Here is a 14,574-nt window from a genome sequence, read left to right on the forward strand (position 1 = left end):
GCCACTGCCACTGCCGACGCTGTCGAACAAAGCCCGGGGGCAGCGTTGGGACGGCGACATTCTTGTCCTGCGGTCCCGAACCAATAAAACTCGATATGTATCTGGGTATGGCTGGCGCCCAGTCAGCTCTGTGTGCTGAACAAATAAATCTAATTAAATGAAATTTAATATTGCTCATTCATATTTGGAGGGGCCAAATAATGTCGATTGCGCAGCAGTTTCGGGCCATCAGAGCCTCAACGAGCCCGGAAGAGTATTAAGCCTAAGATGGCCTAAATATGATCCCCAAATCCAAATAATAATGAAATGATTTTCACTTTCCGCGCGCCAATGCGATTGTTGACTGTGGAATTACATCCAGTCCAAGTCTGATGCTAGCTAATTCACAGATTAGCGGCAATAAGTTGTTCATTAAAAATGTGTGCAGCAGCACAAACAGAACAGACGTAATGAAGCGAACGGACAAAAGTGAACTAGAACAAAGTAAATTGTAAAATGTAGACATCATATTTTCTCTTTTTCGCTGACGCTCGCATTGTTTTCGCCACTGGTTTTGGTTTGGGCTTGGGTTTTGTAGTGGACCCCGGTCTAATCCTGAGGAAACAAAAGTTTATGACATTTTACGAGCTTTTTTAATACTTTGTGAAAAGTTTGCACATCTCCATCCGTCCGCCGCTTATCCATCTTTAAGCTCTGCAGCTCGCCGGAAACAAAAACAGAATTTATGAACCTGTTTTGTCATATATGGATGGCTGAGCGGCTGAAAGCCGGGCCATGTGCAACTGGACAGCATGGAAGCCATGAGAAAAGCACATGTACATACATATGAATGTGTGTGTATATACATACATACATGCATATATAAATATGTACATGAACGAGTGTAATACGTATTTAACTCAGTTTAGACATTCTTGTCAACCCCGAATACAACAGATTGCACTCACGGAATGAACAGGACGCGTGCTTTGTGGACGCACTGCGTCAAGTTATAAAGTAAATTTAAATAAAAAACATTTTTCCTTTCCGACAAGTGATGTGCCGTGGAGGGGCGGGTCTCCGAAATTTCCCGGGACAGACATTACTTTGCGTAATTGAGAGCATAAATTTGATGAGCTCGCGCTGAGAGTTTTGCTTTATCTGATGGGCAATGAAATATTTGCTCATACGACGCATTCGTATGCACATTAGATAGAGCCGGGCGCCGAGACGAGCATAGAATTACCTTCGTAGAGCCGGCACTTTGAAAGTCCCCATATATGCAAGACAGCCGAAATCCAGAGGATATACTCGACGTACAGTATACGCGCGCTAGCGCGAATTTACATTCAGCTGGCATGTGCTTACGCAGTATGTAAATGAATAGATTTAAGGACCTTGGGGAAACGACAGTTATATTTGTGGCGTGCAGCAGGAGCGAGCACTAAGCAGGACAGCAAATGGCGACATGTTTTCCTTATCCCCAGAGTTGTTTCGCATTTGTGAAATTTTATTAACATACTTAACAGCATAGATATATTTGTAGGTATATATGAGTGTGTGTGTGTGTGTGTGTGTGTGTGTGTGTGTCTGGATGTGGGCGTGTAATGAGATGCCATTTGCTGTTCTAATTCAGCATTTCGCTCACGTTATCCTCATCCAATTTACTTGTTGTATCAATGATAAGTGGACAAATCGCATAAGGATGCTTAATTAACATATGATTTGATGAGTGTAGGAACTGCTGGCTCTGGCCAGATGACGCTTACCCAGGGGATCGATGCGGAATATGATTTCGCCTTCGGCGCTGGCAGCACTCAGGGCGCACAGAAAGGATAGCATTAAACACTTGGCCTGCGTATAATCCATTATCCTGCGAGCTGAGCCTCGGCTCCAGGTGCCGCCGGCTGGCTGGGCTTGACTGGGCTTCGCTTGGCTTTGGCTGCTATGCGACTGGATGCGTTAACCGGCATCCACTTCCGGCATTACACACGCCCCTTCCCCTTGGCCAGGCTGCACACACACACGAACTGTCGCACTGCTGCTAGTGGAGCGCTGCACGTATCGAACTCTGCATGGACTTTTCCCAGCGTTTGGGCCAATCGGCAGTTGCACCAAATTTGTTTTATTGATTTTCTGTTAGTTGTTTTTCATTTCCATCGTTTTTCTCTCGTTTCTTTGTTTTTTTTTTTTTTTTATTTCTTTCACCGTTTTGCACTGGGGGACATTTGAATTCGATTTGCCTTGCCGTCGGCTTTATCCTGTTTGCTGCTCTGCTTCTTCTTCACTGCTGAGGGTTTTCGTTTGGATGCGTCCTTTGGTCTGATTTGTTGGCACTTTGTTTTCACATTTGTTGCTTGCGTTGCAGGAAGTGCGCGAATTTCACAATTTTTCAGCTACTGCTGCTGCTGCTGCTGCTGCTGCTGTTGGGCCACAAAAAACGATTTCGCATTTATTATCAATTCAGAGCGAGAAGCGCTCGCAGCCAGCGAATGTAGATCAATAAAATGCACACAGAGCAGAGCCCAGCCCGCTGCCGTTCGATTGTCATGTGTGTAATCAAATCGAATGAGCTGAACCACTCAACCACCCGAAAAACCACTGCCAGCAGCAACGATCCTGCAGAGGGATGCACTGTTGTTGCCACTTTCTCCAGTGACAACACGATATGACCACGCCCACGCAACACACGCCCATGCTGCACATCAAAATGTGACAGTGTCACTGTTAATGTCTGCGTGTGTGTATGTGCGTGTGTGTGTGTGTGTCGTTTATACATATGCAAATCTGTGTCAACAATGCAAAAAATCGAATCGTCAATTGTCACGCGGCTGCTGCCGGCGTTAACTGCACTTTTTTCACATTAAATTTTCATTTGGTTTCTTTGGGGCTCACAATTTGCCAGGGGGCCACTTCCGTGAAACAAAAGCCACATTGATTGCTTGCCACACCCCCCCGTGGGCGGCCAGTGACAGAGACAAGCAGCTGGCAACCATATGCCAATCGCAGTGACATTAACGGAGCGCTTAAAAACAGTTATCCGCGCGCTCTGCAATTACAAAAGGCCACTTGGCCAGCGTAATCCGATTGCTCTCCACGTGTCCTGCGTGCGTCCATCTGGCATATCATTTGCGGCGCATCCATCAAGCGGCACGTCCGCCTTCCCTCGACTGCTGGCGGAGCTTTAATTAAAATAGTTTGGCATGCATAGATGCGAACAGCAGATATAATATTTGCCCAGAGGCATCACAATCCGCTGACTTGATTCAAGTATTTCACTTCGTTTGGCTGCTGCTAATGCAGTGCTTAATAAATGTCTGTCATGTGTGTCAAGTGTTTGGCAAGAGCTCGCAGCTGCTTTAGCTGCTAACGCCTTCTGCCAAGTACTTGCAATTAAAATAGTCACAAACACACACACACACAGACTAAACACTCACACACAGACAAGCCAAGTTGATAAACAAATTCTGTCAAGTGTCGCTTGCTTTTCATTTAGCAACTGTTTCACAAGGACAGCACAAATTGTAAACTTAATCAATTTTGAACAATCCTAAAAGGGTTTCTAATAACAACACACACAGACACAGACACACCCACACACACGTGTCATATACACTCATTAGTGAACGACAGTTAGTTGACGGCATGACAGCTCTGCCGGCAGGCCGTAGCAATTATGGCTCGGACTCGTCTGCAGCTGTGGCAGCTGACAAAGCGTTGGCAGCTTTATTGCCCGGGCCCAAATCAGAGTCCCTGACTGGCAATGGGCAGCAACTGTTTTTGGCATTCGTTAAGTATTCAGTTATTCAATTATCATATTTAGACAGTAGCCAAGACGAATATAGCAGTCGCCGTGGGAGGGGACATGGAGGGGGGTGGGCAGCAGTTGGAACCTGCTGCGCACTCGACGTTTGATTAATGATGCGAGCCAAAGCCAAAGTTTTTCTGCTCCACTTCAAAGTTGCTGTGCGTGCCAGAGAGTGTATGCGAGTGTATGTGTGTGTGTGTGTGTGTGTGTGTGTGTGTGGGCGTCTGTCTAAACTGCACACGGGCACAGTCACATTACACATGTCCATGTATCTGTGCCACAATTTTTCCACTGTCATTTAGCACAATAGGAAACGAGGCCGTGGCGGGACTGTGGTCCGTGATCCGTGGCCCAGTGGCGCGTCCGTGTGGTCGTTGAAATGGCTTTATTTCAGCCAAAACGGGCGACAAAATTGAAATAAAGCGACGTAAACGACGCACACACACACACAGATAGAGAGTGAGTGAATGAGTGAGAGTGAGAGGGCGAGAGACTGGGACATGTCACGTGGGAGTCGAATCGCTAACCAGGCTGGGGCCTAGGCGCACCGGCTTAACGCTTGCTAATCATGGCCAAGTGCGGAAGCTGGCAATTTTTGGTTAATCTCGCATATTTGAGCCAAGTGTGGGTGGTGACTGCTGCCTGCTGCCTGCTGCTGGTTGGTGGTGCTAGTTAGTGGTTGCTGGATGGCTGGAGCTCCCTGTGTGCATTTTAGCTGCTCCGCCTCGTTGAGTTTTAAGCATTCTTTTCCCTTATATTTTATTATATATATTTTTTATTTTCATTTTAATGCTCATTTAAATTTTTTTTTTTTCAGCTGGCCGCAAAAATGCGAAACACACGCGCACTCAAAGGAATAGCTCACATTTGGCCACGTTAAAAGCACGTGCAAATTTTGGCTTTTGCCACGAGGATGCGCACGCCACGCCCACCGCCTACCGTCAACCGCCTGCCCCTATTACTGCGGGCGACGTAACGACGAGACGTAGCTGAAGACAAGCACGGAATAAGGCAGCTCTGGCCCAGTCGCAGTTGCACAATTCACGCGCGAAACACGTCCGTTGGGTTTGTCTGTCGGCGAAGAACTGACAACGGCATCGGCATCGGCATCGGCCTCTGCCTCGGCAACGTGGCCGCATCGGCAGCGCCATGCAGAATCCCCGAAGCCCGACGAGCAGCTTCGGTGCGCACAGCGACAGGAGCCGAACGACGGCCAGAGGGAAAAACTCTCTTTGAGGCAGGTCGCGTTGCCGAAGACAACTTGCACAGCATTCGAAGAGAGAGTCTGGGGCACTAGACTCTGACGATGGTCATGGCGAGTGCGACTGACGAACTAACGGATCTGGGTCAGTGTGCCCTTACTCACACACACACACACACACCCAACTACAGCACTGCTAGTGTGTTTGCCAAGAGACGCGCCGCCAAGAGTTTTTGGTCTGCGAGCGGCGCATTTAATCGAATGTAACGTTTACAGTCAACTTAACACATTGATTTAGCCTATCGTAGGTAAATTAGTGGCCAACTGCCAGGCGGCTTCTCACTAAATCGTTTTGCACCCATGTGTGTGTGTGTGTGTGGGTTAGTCTACGGCTGTGTTATGGTTGTGCGTGCGGCTAGGTGATTATGCCTGCCGCTCAGATTGGCCTCATAATTCGCTATGGAATCGTTTTTATCACTTGCACCAGAGACACACACACACACACACACACACATGTGTATATGATATGTATACGATATGTGTGTGTATGTGCGTATGTAACTGTGCCTGCCGTGTGCGTGTAGCCTTTGATTGAACAAGGACACGTCAAGGCGAGACGCAACGACTTGTTGCTGGCGCTTTTATCGTGCGAAGGTGAAGGCAGCGTTTGCCAATGGATATACATATATGTATCTATATCCATCCGAATATAAGGCATACATGTATGTGTGTGTAAGTGCACTCACACAGACTTAAAATGCTTTAAAAGAATTAGGCATTGAAAAGGTGAGGCTTAAGACCTTAGCATGAAAGAGGTTTTACACTATGAATAGATATTAAATGGAATAGAAATAAATATATATGCATATATATAAATATATAAATATTTCTCTCTCTCTCTCTCTCTCTCTCTCTCTCTCTCTCTCTCTCTCTCTTTCTCCCTCTCATGATACAAACAATTATTATGCATATTATTATCTATATTGCGAGCATATTTTAAATATGTTTTATTTACTGCACAAATCTATTCCCTCACATTTATAACCATTGTTAAAATAGCTTATTTATTTTCCGAGTCAACACCTCAACACCTTTTCTTGTTTGCCCATCTCTCTCCACTGCGCTTTTCATCGGCTCTTCTCTGTCAAGTTTGCATATTCAAATCCGAATATCAAGTGCAAGTTTGTTTTGCCATTTAGCCATTGTTGGGCGAATCTTTTATTTGACGATAAGAGAGTTTTGCTTAATCAGCTGGAGGCCAGAGACAACTGCAACAGAGCAAATAATTGCAAACAAATAGCTGTTTGGCTAATACAATTTGTTGTTTTTAGTGCATTCGTAAATAGGCATAAGAGAGTGTGTCCACCCATGGCCAAACACCTGACTAATTTATTGGGTCAACAAACATGGGCCAAATTAACAATGTTACACTTTCTATTTGCCTTTGCGGCTCTGCATACCAATAAATATTCACACTCGCTGCTCAAATATCCGATATTAAATTATGCATAAAAATATGTTTAACATTGAAAAAAGGGCATTATGAATAAATACAGTTAGTTGCAGAGAGAGATTTGAGGGGTGGCAACACTCACAGAGGGCGCTTTGTTTCTTGACTTTGGCTGCGCTTGATATGAAAATGTGAAAGGGAAATGAGAATGAAAAGGAAAATGAAAATGCAGTTGAATAAAGCGTGCACATTTTATAATATTTTGTTTTGATGGATCGCTCGCCATGCAACGCAGCAGAGCGTCCTTTGTTCGTGCTCTCTGCGTTGCCAGCTCTTTTGACAGCCATTTCGTGTCCCCTAGATAAATGCAGAGCCAACAGCAGCAGCAGCAGCAGGAGTAGCAGGAGTAGCAGCAGCAGCAACATATTAACACAACTTTTGTTGGGACTGTCGCAGCACGAATAAAGCAACCTCTCCCGGAAGAATGCTGTGAAGTTTGATGTTTTAAGTATGCTCAATAAATTAGAAAAGTCACTTTTGCAGACTGCAATTTATGTGGAGGAGCAGCAGAATAGATTGCTATAAGTCCCATCTGCAACAGTCCACAACAGTTGAGTAGTGGCAGCGATATAGCCTTTGATTGAAAACTCCCTTTGAATGCAAAAATAATGACTGATGAATAGTCTCTAAGTATATGCAGCCAGATGCATTTGTTCTCTTCTTCTTCCCATTTCTCCTTGATGTCTTACACTCCTTTCTTCATTCCCAAACTCTATTATTTGCTGCCATCTCCATCATCATCATCCTCATTTTCTATTTCATTTATTCTTATTTGCTTTCTTATTTAAGTTGTTAGATTTTTAGGTTTCTCTTATTCTTGATCTTCTTCTTTAATATACTTTCATTTACTTTCGCTCTTTTAATTTCTCTCCTGCTTTCCCTTTTTATACTCATTCCTGAAAGTGATTATTTCTTCCTCTTCCTCATTAATTCAATGTATGTATGTACGTATGTATGTATGTAATATATATTCCCCTTGCTGTTTAGCTGTCTCTCTCTCTCTCTCTCACTCTCTTTCTTTGTTTATGTTTATTGTTTTAATTCTCCTTATTCCTATTTTTCTCTGTGTCAGTCCCTCTCTCTCTCTCTCTCTCTCTCTCTCTCTCTCTCTCTCTCTCTCTGTTCTAAACTCTATTTTTCCCTCTCTCACTCATCTTTCTCTCACTGCACTCTCTTTCATTCTCTATATCTTTATCTATTTCTCATGCTCTCTCTGTCCTTCACTCCCTATATCTCTGCAAGTTTCGCTTTCTTTCTTTCTCTCTCTCTCTCTCTCTCCTCATCTCTGCCTGTTTCTAATGTCTCTTGTTCATAATAAATACATATATCTTTTCCTTTATCATTGTTGGAGCGGACAAAAGAAAAACACATCAATTTCAACTAAAATTTGAATGGGACTCTAAATAACTGTCTAGACTCCCTAATCTGCGTGCTCGCCAGTTCGCACAGCCCACTAAACTCAACTGAACTCAATTGAACTGAGCACGTAGTATCCTTACGTACAAGAAGAAGAACATATCTGCTATAAGATCAGATTCTCGAGGCTTAATATTGAATAATTCCAGCTTGAGAGTTTGTAACTCTGCGGAATACATTATAATTCAGCATCGACCTAATTGCAAGCCATGCCTTGCCTTGGCAGGCTGTCTGGCTTAAAAATATTGTTAATTTTCCACACGTGCTGCCCGCGTAGACTATGGGTGGGTGGGGCCTCGCACATTAACATTCGAGAGGCAGAGGCTGACAGTTGACCGAGAAGCGCCATGCGAAATGCGCCATTTGCCATTCGCCATTCGCCATGGGCAGGCAGCTGAAATCGGCTACAGCTGAAATCGCTTTGGAATGCGCTGCGGTCCGCCGCAAATGCGACGGAGTGAGTCCTCGTATCTGGCAAGCAGCGACTGCCACGCATATTTGAGCCCTTGCAGGTGTATGCCGGTGAGTTGGCTGTCTAATTCTGATTATCTGAATGATGCACAGCCAACGGCTCCCACTCGAAATGCTCGAAATGCGCGCTGCCTCTCATAACAGCGCAATCCTGGCAACCACATCCGAATCTGCCCTTGTCGCTCACTTAGCCGCAGGTCGCATCTAATTAAGGTCGAAAATTGCTCTTCCTCCGTGTATTTCAACAGCAGCTCGAAATTTGCATACTACCATCAAAATTTACATACAATATTGGATCGGGCGAATAATGCAGTAAAGCGCTAAAATAGAGCGCTTAAAAATAATATTTTTACTGCTGAATAAGTTACAAATAATTCGTATGAACAATCATAGAATCCACTCCACAGCCAAAACAACATTATCAGAATCTACTGCTTGTCCCAAGAATAACAGAGATGTTAACACGCGTGTGGAGCAGCTATCGTTGAATGTGGAGTACGTTCGCTGAATTGGTTGTTGAACTGGATAATATAAGTTATACAAGTTGGCATGCAATAGTGGGAAGACTTTATATTCTGAATTTTCAAAACTGTGTCATACCATTTATTTGTTTTACAGCACTTAACTAACAACTTATATTCATATAACATATAACATACCAAAAATATATATAACATATAAAATAAAATGTATATCAAACGTGCTGTGTGCCCTAGCTAAGTGTTCTACTGGGCAAGTGGTATACTCAATATAACGCAGTGGCCTATGTGTACTATGCTCTGTGTTGGGGTTGGAAGACATGCTTACATAATACGAAACTATGCAACGTAGAACAAAACAATTTTGTCATTGATTTGTTTTCTACTGAGTTCGCCAAGTGTTCTACCTGTGAACTGGAATACCTTATATATTGCTCAAAAATATGTGTGCTATGCTGTTCATGGAGGTTGATTTCCTTGCTAAGAGAATATGAAACTTTGCTACGTAGAATAATTCACAGATGGCCATTGTTAAGTGTTCTACTGTTCGCAGTTATACTGTGTGTACTACTGTCTACTCGAAGATTAGCTCTTTGGGACAAATGTAATTTTGGGTTTTGTTATACGTTTCACAATTGTTGCAGGTGTTCTAAATTCATTTTATATAATCTAAAACTGTAATACATTTCGTTTTTAGCTTCTTTCACAGCCAATGGAAGTTTTAAACTCTTATATATATAGCCGAATCTCTATGCTGTATTAAAGTAGAATTCAGTCCACTTTCAAGCAGTGTATAGTTGTGCCAAAACATAAGCAAGCAGTAGACCCAGGACCCAACCAAATTCAAAGTGGATTATAAAATATTTGTAATTCTTTTTCTCACCATAAGTAAAGCAATCTGCCTTAAATTCTGAAAATGTCGAAACTTAACCTATTTGCGCAACATCTTTGGGAGGGGGAAATTATGGTAAGGATTTATTGTTGCAGTTACTCAGTGACTTATTTACCTACATACGAGCTGTTGGGGTGGACCGCCTCAGGGATAACGCCCATGAAGTGAGGCATCCATCCAGACTGTTTTTGGCTCCTCGACAACTCCTGAGCTCGAGAAGTTATTATTGCAGCGAGGCGGAAAATTGCTTCTTTCTCCGCGCGCGAAATGTTTACATGCTTGCGGAGTGGGCGGCGTTGGTGTGGGCGCGGGGAGTGGCGTGAAGAGCGTGGGCTGGGGCATTAGGTGTGGGCGTATCACTCGCACACCCCCGCGTACTTGCACCAGTTGAATTTACCTGACGGAAGAGTAGGCGCCCGCATTGTGCGCAAGCTTTGGTGCCTGATTGCCGCTAATGAGCGTCAAATTGAAATTCCTGCTTTGGGCGCGGTTTTCCTACTAAGTCGACAGTACCAAGAGGTATCATCGATTTCACGCCAACGAACACATACACATACACACACACACAGCTCGCCTTTTGTGCACTGAGAGTGAGTGAGTGCTAGAGAGTGTTGCTGCTCTGCAGGCTAGTAAATAAAATTTGGCGAAGAGCCATCATAATCCAGTCGGCTGCTTGCCAATGGCTGCTTAAAATTCCGCTTGCAGCTCATTTTGATCCGCCGCGCGCTCTCCCCCACCCCCTGGCTTAGACTCGTGTGTCGTGTGTCGTGTCCATTAGAATGCGAGACAGAGCTACTGCAAGCCGGATGCCTGGAGCCACCAGCACTCACACTCACACTCCGATATGCATGTGTGTAGGTATCAATGCGATTAGCACTGGAACAAACACTCACTCGCACACATTGCTGATGTTGTGATAAATGGGGAAGCACACAAAAACGAAAAACTTTTGCTGTGCAGTGTCCTGTTTGGAGGCTTCCGAGCGTTGACTGCCCGTTTAACCGGAATGTAAGTGCCGGCAGGCAAAGCTCTAGTTTTTTATGCATGCGGCGAAAGTTTGTGTGTGCGTCAATGACGGCGACAGGATGTGTCAAACAGGACTCACTAAGTCAGCGACGGTGCGAGCCAAGAAACTTTCCACACACGCCGAGAGGCAGCTGACAGATGAAACAAAACCAGGAGACAAACACGACAGATACGGTACATTCATTGAAAACTCAGAGAACTCCCCAGCGAATCGAATATGCCCAAAAACATATGAATTTAATATTTGATACACCTCGAAAAAAACAAACCGAACATTTGCCCAGGGCGAGACCCAGACTCGGGATCAGCTGCGTCGCCCCCGCATGATTCATGGCAAAGCGACTGTCAGAGCGCGTTGTAATTGCAGGCAGAGCGGCATTTGTTTATTTTTACAATAACATAGGTCGCCTTCCATTCGAAACTAATATTTTAATGTTGCATGGAAATGACAATAAAATTAAGAAGCGTGTTGCGGCTGAAAAGAACAGCAACAAAACGTATCCAAATATATGTACATGCGGAGAGGCCGTTGACAGCGAGTCAACGCCAGAGGGGGCGGCAGACACGCACTGAAATGTGCTTAAAAATAGATTTTCTAGTGGAGGAGCATTAACGTCAGACCCATTGCCACTAATCGCTGTCTCAGCAGTGCAACAGGTGTGGGGGCTTAGAGCGGTGCGTGGGGCTAGCTACGACAGATAGATACAAATCCAACCGCATTTGCATGTATGTATGTATGTATGTGTGTATGTATGTGTGTATGTATGTATGTATGTATGTATGTATGTATAATAGTAACAATAATGCATTATGCGCATTGAAGATGCCGATTACGCTGGGTTGCCATGCGAATTAGGCATTCATATTGCAGCTACCGACTGCGATTGCCAATTGCACGAATTGTCGATTGATTGCGCGCTTGGCTGGCAGCAGCAACGGCATCCGCATCAGCAGCGGATGTCAGCCTAATTATGGCAAAGCTGAGGAATCAAAAGCCGTTTGGGCCAAACGCTTTCAGCGCATTCAGACGGATGATCGGCCATGGCAATCGCTGGCAATGTACAGGCATGCCAGCTGTTTGAGGAACGCTTGAAATGTTTTGTGCCCAGCGCCATCGAGTGCCTACCTAATTATCACATCACAGCGATATACATATATACTTAATGAAGTACGGTCGCATACAAAGGCCACTTAGCTGGGCGCTGGGACACGTGACACGGCCGCAGGCAGCGACGGCGACTCGACATGCCGAGCACGTTTGGGTGTGCCAAATAAAATTTCAAATTTTTCATTAGCGTGAAAAGCATCAACAGCAACAAGAACAAAAGCAACAGCCGAAGAGGAGCAGGAACAGCAGCAGCACCAACAGCAACATCACAAAGAAATCAACTTTATGTAGCGCCTGCTTTTGAACTTGGATAATTAACGTGACTTCCAAGGCAACAAACCGAACAGGCGACATTGATGGCCGCTCTGCCAGGAGCTTTGCATGCTGGCATATGCCACGTATTCCAGGAATAGGCCTACGCGCAAAAGACAGCAGATTGCTACAGTCGTAACATGCAATGGAACTCGCGAAAAGTTGAGAGATTTTTGAGATTTTAGCTCCATTGACTACCTTGACTCTAAGTCTACTCCATAATAACTGATGAAAATAAAATAAATAATGCACAACATTCCTTTTTATAATTAAGTGAAATATTCTTCTGGATAATACACCTCTTTTATAATACACCTCCGATTTAATATTGGAAATCTAGACATCCCATTAACCAGCTAGGGATCTTCCTTTACTATTATACGTAGCTCACTTAGTGCACAGTATCCAACTTTACTTTGCCATCTTATCCATATTTATGTACCTTAATTTAATTTAATTAAAAGTACCTCAACTAAAGATAAACACAAATTAAAAGTAGTGTTTCTCCTCGAATTATTCTAAACAAGTTTAAGAACCACAATTATGGTCGCTTAGCTACAACTTGACTTGCATTAACCACAACTTTCAGGGAATTGGGCAACGGGAGCACAAATGGGAAATGGCTCAAAGGCTCTTGCCAGACCGAACTCAAATTTCATTTGGCCTTTTTGGTTAGTGCGTACTGCATGCAAATTCCCACACACACACACACACATACACACACACGCCACTCCACAGCCACGCCCACATACACTTGGAGCCGCACTTCAGAGGCATTTTTGGCTTGGCTTTAGCGGCATATCCTTCATAATTTGACTCACTCGGAGTCTGGCTGCTTACGTATCTCGCTCCCTCTCTCTCCCTCTCGCTCTTTCTCTCTCTGTCTGTTGTCTCTCTTTTTTTATTGCCGCGAATATTGCCGCTCATAACTTTTTAATACGGACGTTTGCCCTTTAGAAACAAGTGCCGCACTGACGCTTGACAAAAAACTTCTTTTCGCATTGCCAAACGGATCCCCGACCGCGCATAAATACACTAGCACACACGCACACACACACACACACACATACATACATACATATAAACATGTTAGTGTATATGTGTGCCATGGGCAAGCATATTTATACGCAGGATTCATGCGATTCTCTCTTTGCATGCTCATTCAAATGTACGCACTTTGTTTTGCATGTGCGAGAGTGTGTGAGTGTGTGAGTGCGTGAGTATGAGTATGTGTCTGCGTTTGCGTGTGCAATTGCTACCGTGTCGATGCCATTGGGCTTATCTTGCGTAAATGCCACCACAAGCAGCAATCAAAATCGCATTTATTCCAGCAATTGCGAGTGTCACGTTCATTATTTTATATTAAATTTGACCCAGGCAAGCTGCCATTAGAGCGCACACACGCATTAACTTAAGTGTTAGTACTTATTACACGCACACACACGCAAACACATCATATTTGCATACACAGACACAGAGAGAGAGAGAATGAGAGAGAGAGTGAGACAGTCACATAATTGTATTTAAATTAATGCTGCGAGCCTTGGCAATGATATCAAATTGTTGTCGATAATAACGCGACTGCACAGGTGTAATAATTGTTGATAAAAATCAAATACCGTATCCTTATCGACTTATACAATTGGCATTTGCCATGAAATACACAGTTCAAAGAGATAAGTAAATGACTAATTTGATTCATAGGCAAGATTAATTCATTACAATAAATAAATATTGAGCAGGCTGAGGCGATTGCTGATTATGTCAGCAGTTCAATTTTCTCCTACTTCCTGGAAATGCAGTCACATTGCTCAAAATGTGCTTGGCATACATATTGAACTCACGCAGCTGCCGGCTCGCTCCCCTCGCCCTCCCCTCCCTCCTCGGATTATTGGAGGTTTCCTTGACAGCTTCGTTGAAGTAAAAAATCAAATTCCGTAAAACAAATTCACAGACTTCTCTAAACAGATGCCACAGCGTCCGTAACCACGAGTAATTTCTGACATTTGCATATTGCGATTATCTGACAAGAGGTCCTGCGCCTGTTGCTCTAGGCGAGCATATGACTTTTCTTTTGTTCCGGGGTACAGCGGTACAGCGCCTACTGCCATTAACAGAGACAAAGGGAGGCCACAGCACACGCTGCACGTACGTGTCAGAAAACGCTTTGGATGCCATCAATCTCCAGGCGGGCACAACAACGACAGATGACAATCAGCGAGCAGTGAGGTGAAATGTGGCGACTAAACAGGAAAACGGGGAAACGGGGGAACAGAAAAACGGAAAAACATCAAGGCAACTTCTCCAATTGATTATCGCATCAAGTTGTTGGCATGTTAGCGGAAGAGACCCGAACTTTCTCCCCAATGACA

At 44.2% G+C, this 14,574-nt stretch overlaps 2 protein-coding genes across 5 annotated transcripts in view; one reads left to right on the top strand and one right to left on the bottom strand.

Moving 5' to 3' along the window:
• pnt (ETS transcription factor pointed) overlaps positions 1-14,574 on the top strand; it is a 171,669-nt gene that overhangs the window by 18,416 nt on the left and 138,679 nt on the right. The window lies entirely within an intron of this gene.
• The window catches only part of LOC115563833 (uncharacterized), a 30,908-nt gene that overhangs the window by 13,160 nt on the left and 3,174 nt on the right, over positions 1-14,574 (bottom strand). The window contains exons 1-2 of one of the 4 annotated variants that reach the window (XM_089256136.1): positions 4,727-4,895; positions 1,749-2,402 (exon numbers count right to left, since the gene is read on the bottom strand). The exons of 1 other annotated variant lie outside the window; for it this stretch is intronic. In XM_089256136.1, the coding sequence (XP_089112262.1) occupies positions 1,749-1,848 (100 nt within the window). In that variant the 5' untranslated portion in view covers positions 1,849-2,402; positions 4,727-4,895. Of the gene's footprint in view, positions 1-1,748; positions 3,158-4,652; positions 4,896-14,574 lie in introns of those variants that run through there. 2 more of the 4 variants (XM_030387385.2, XM_089256135.1) reach the window with 2 other exon arrangements.

The sequence above is a fragment of the Drosophila navojoa genome, chromosome 2 (genome assembly GCF_054131105.1).
Source record: "Drosophila navojoa isolate 15081-1374.11 chromosome 2, UAZ_NAV_1.0, whole genome shotgun sequence".
Lineage (NCBI taxonomy): Eukaryota > Metazoa > Arthropoda > Insecta > Diptera > Drosophilidae > Drosophila > Drosophila navojoa.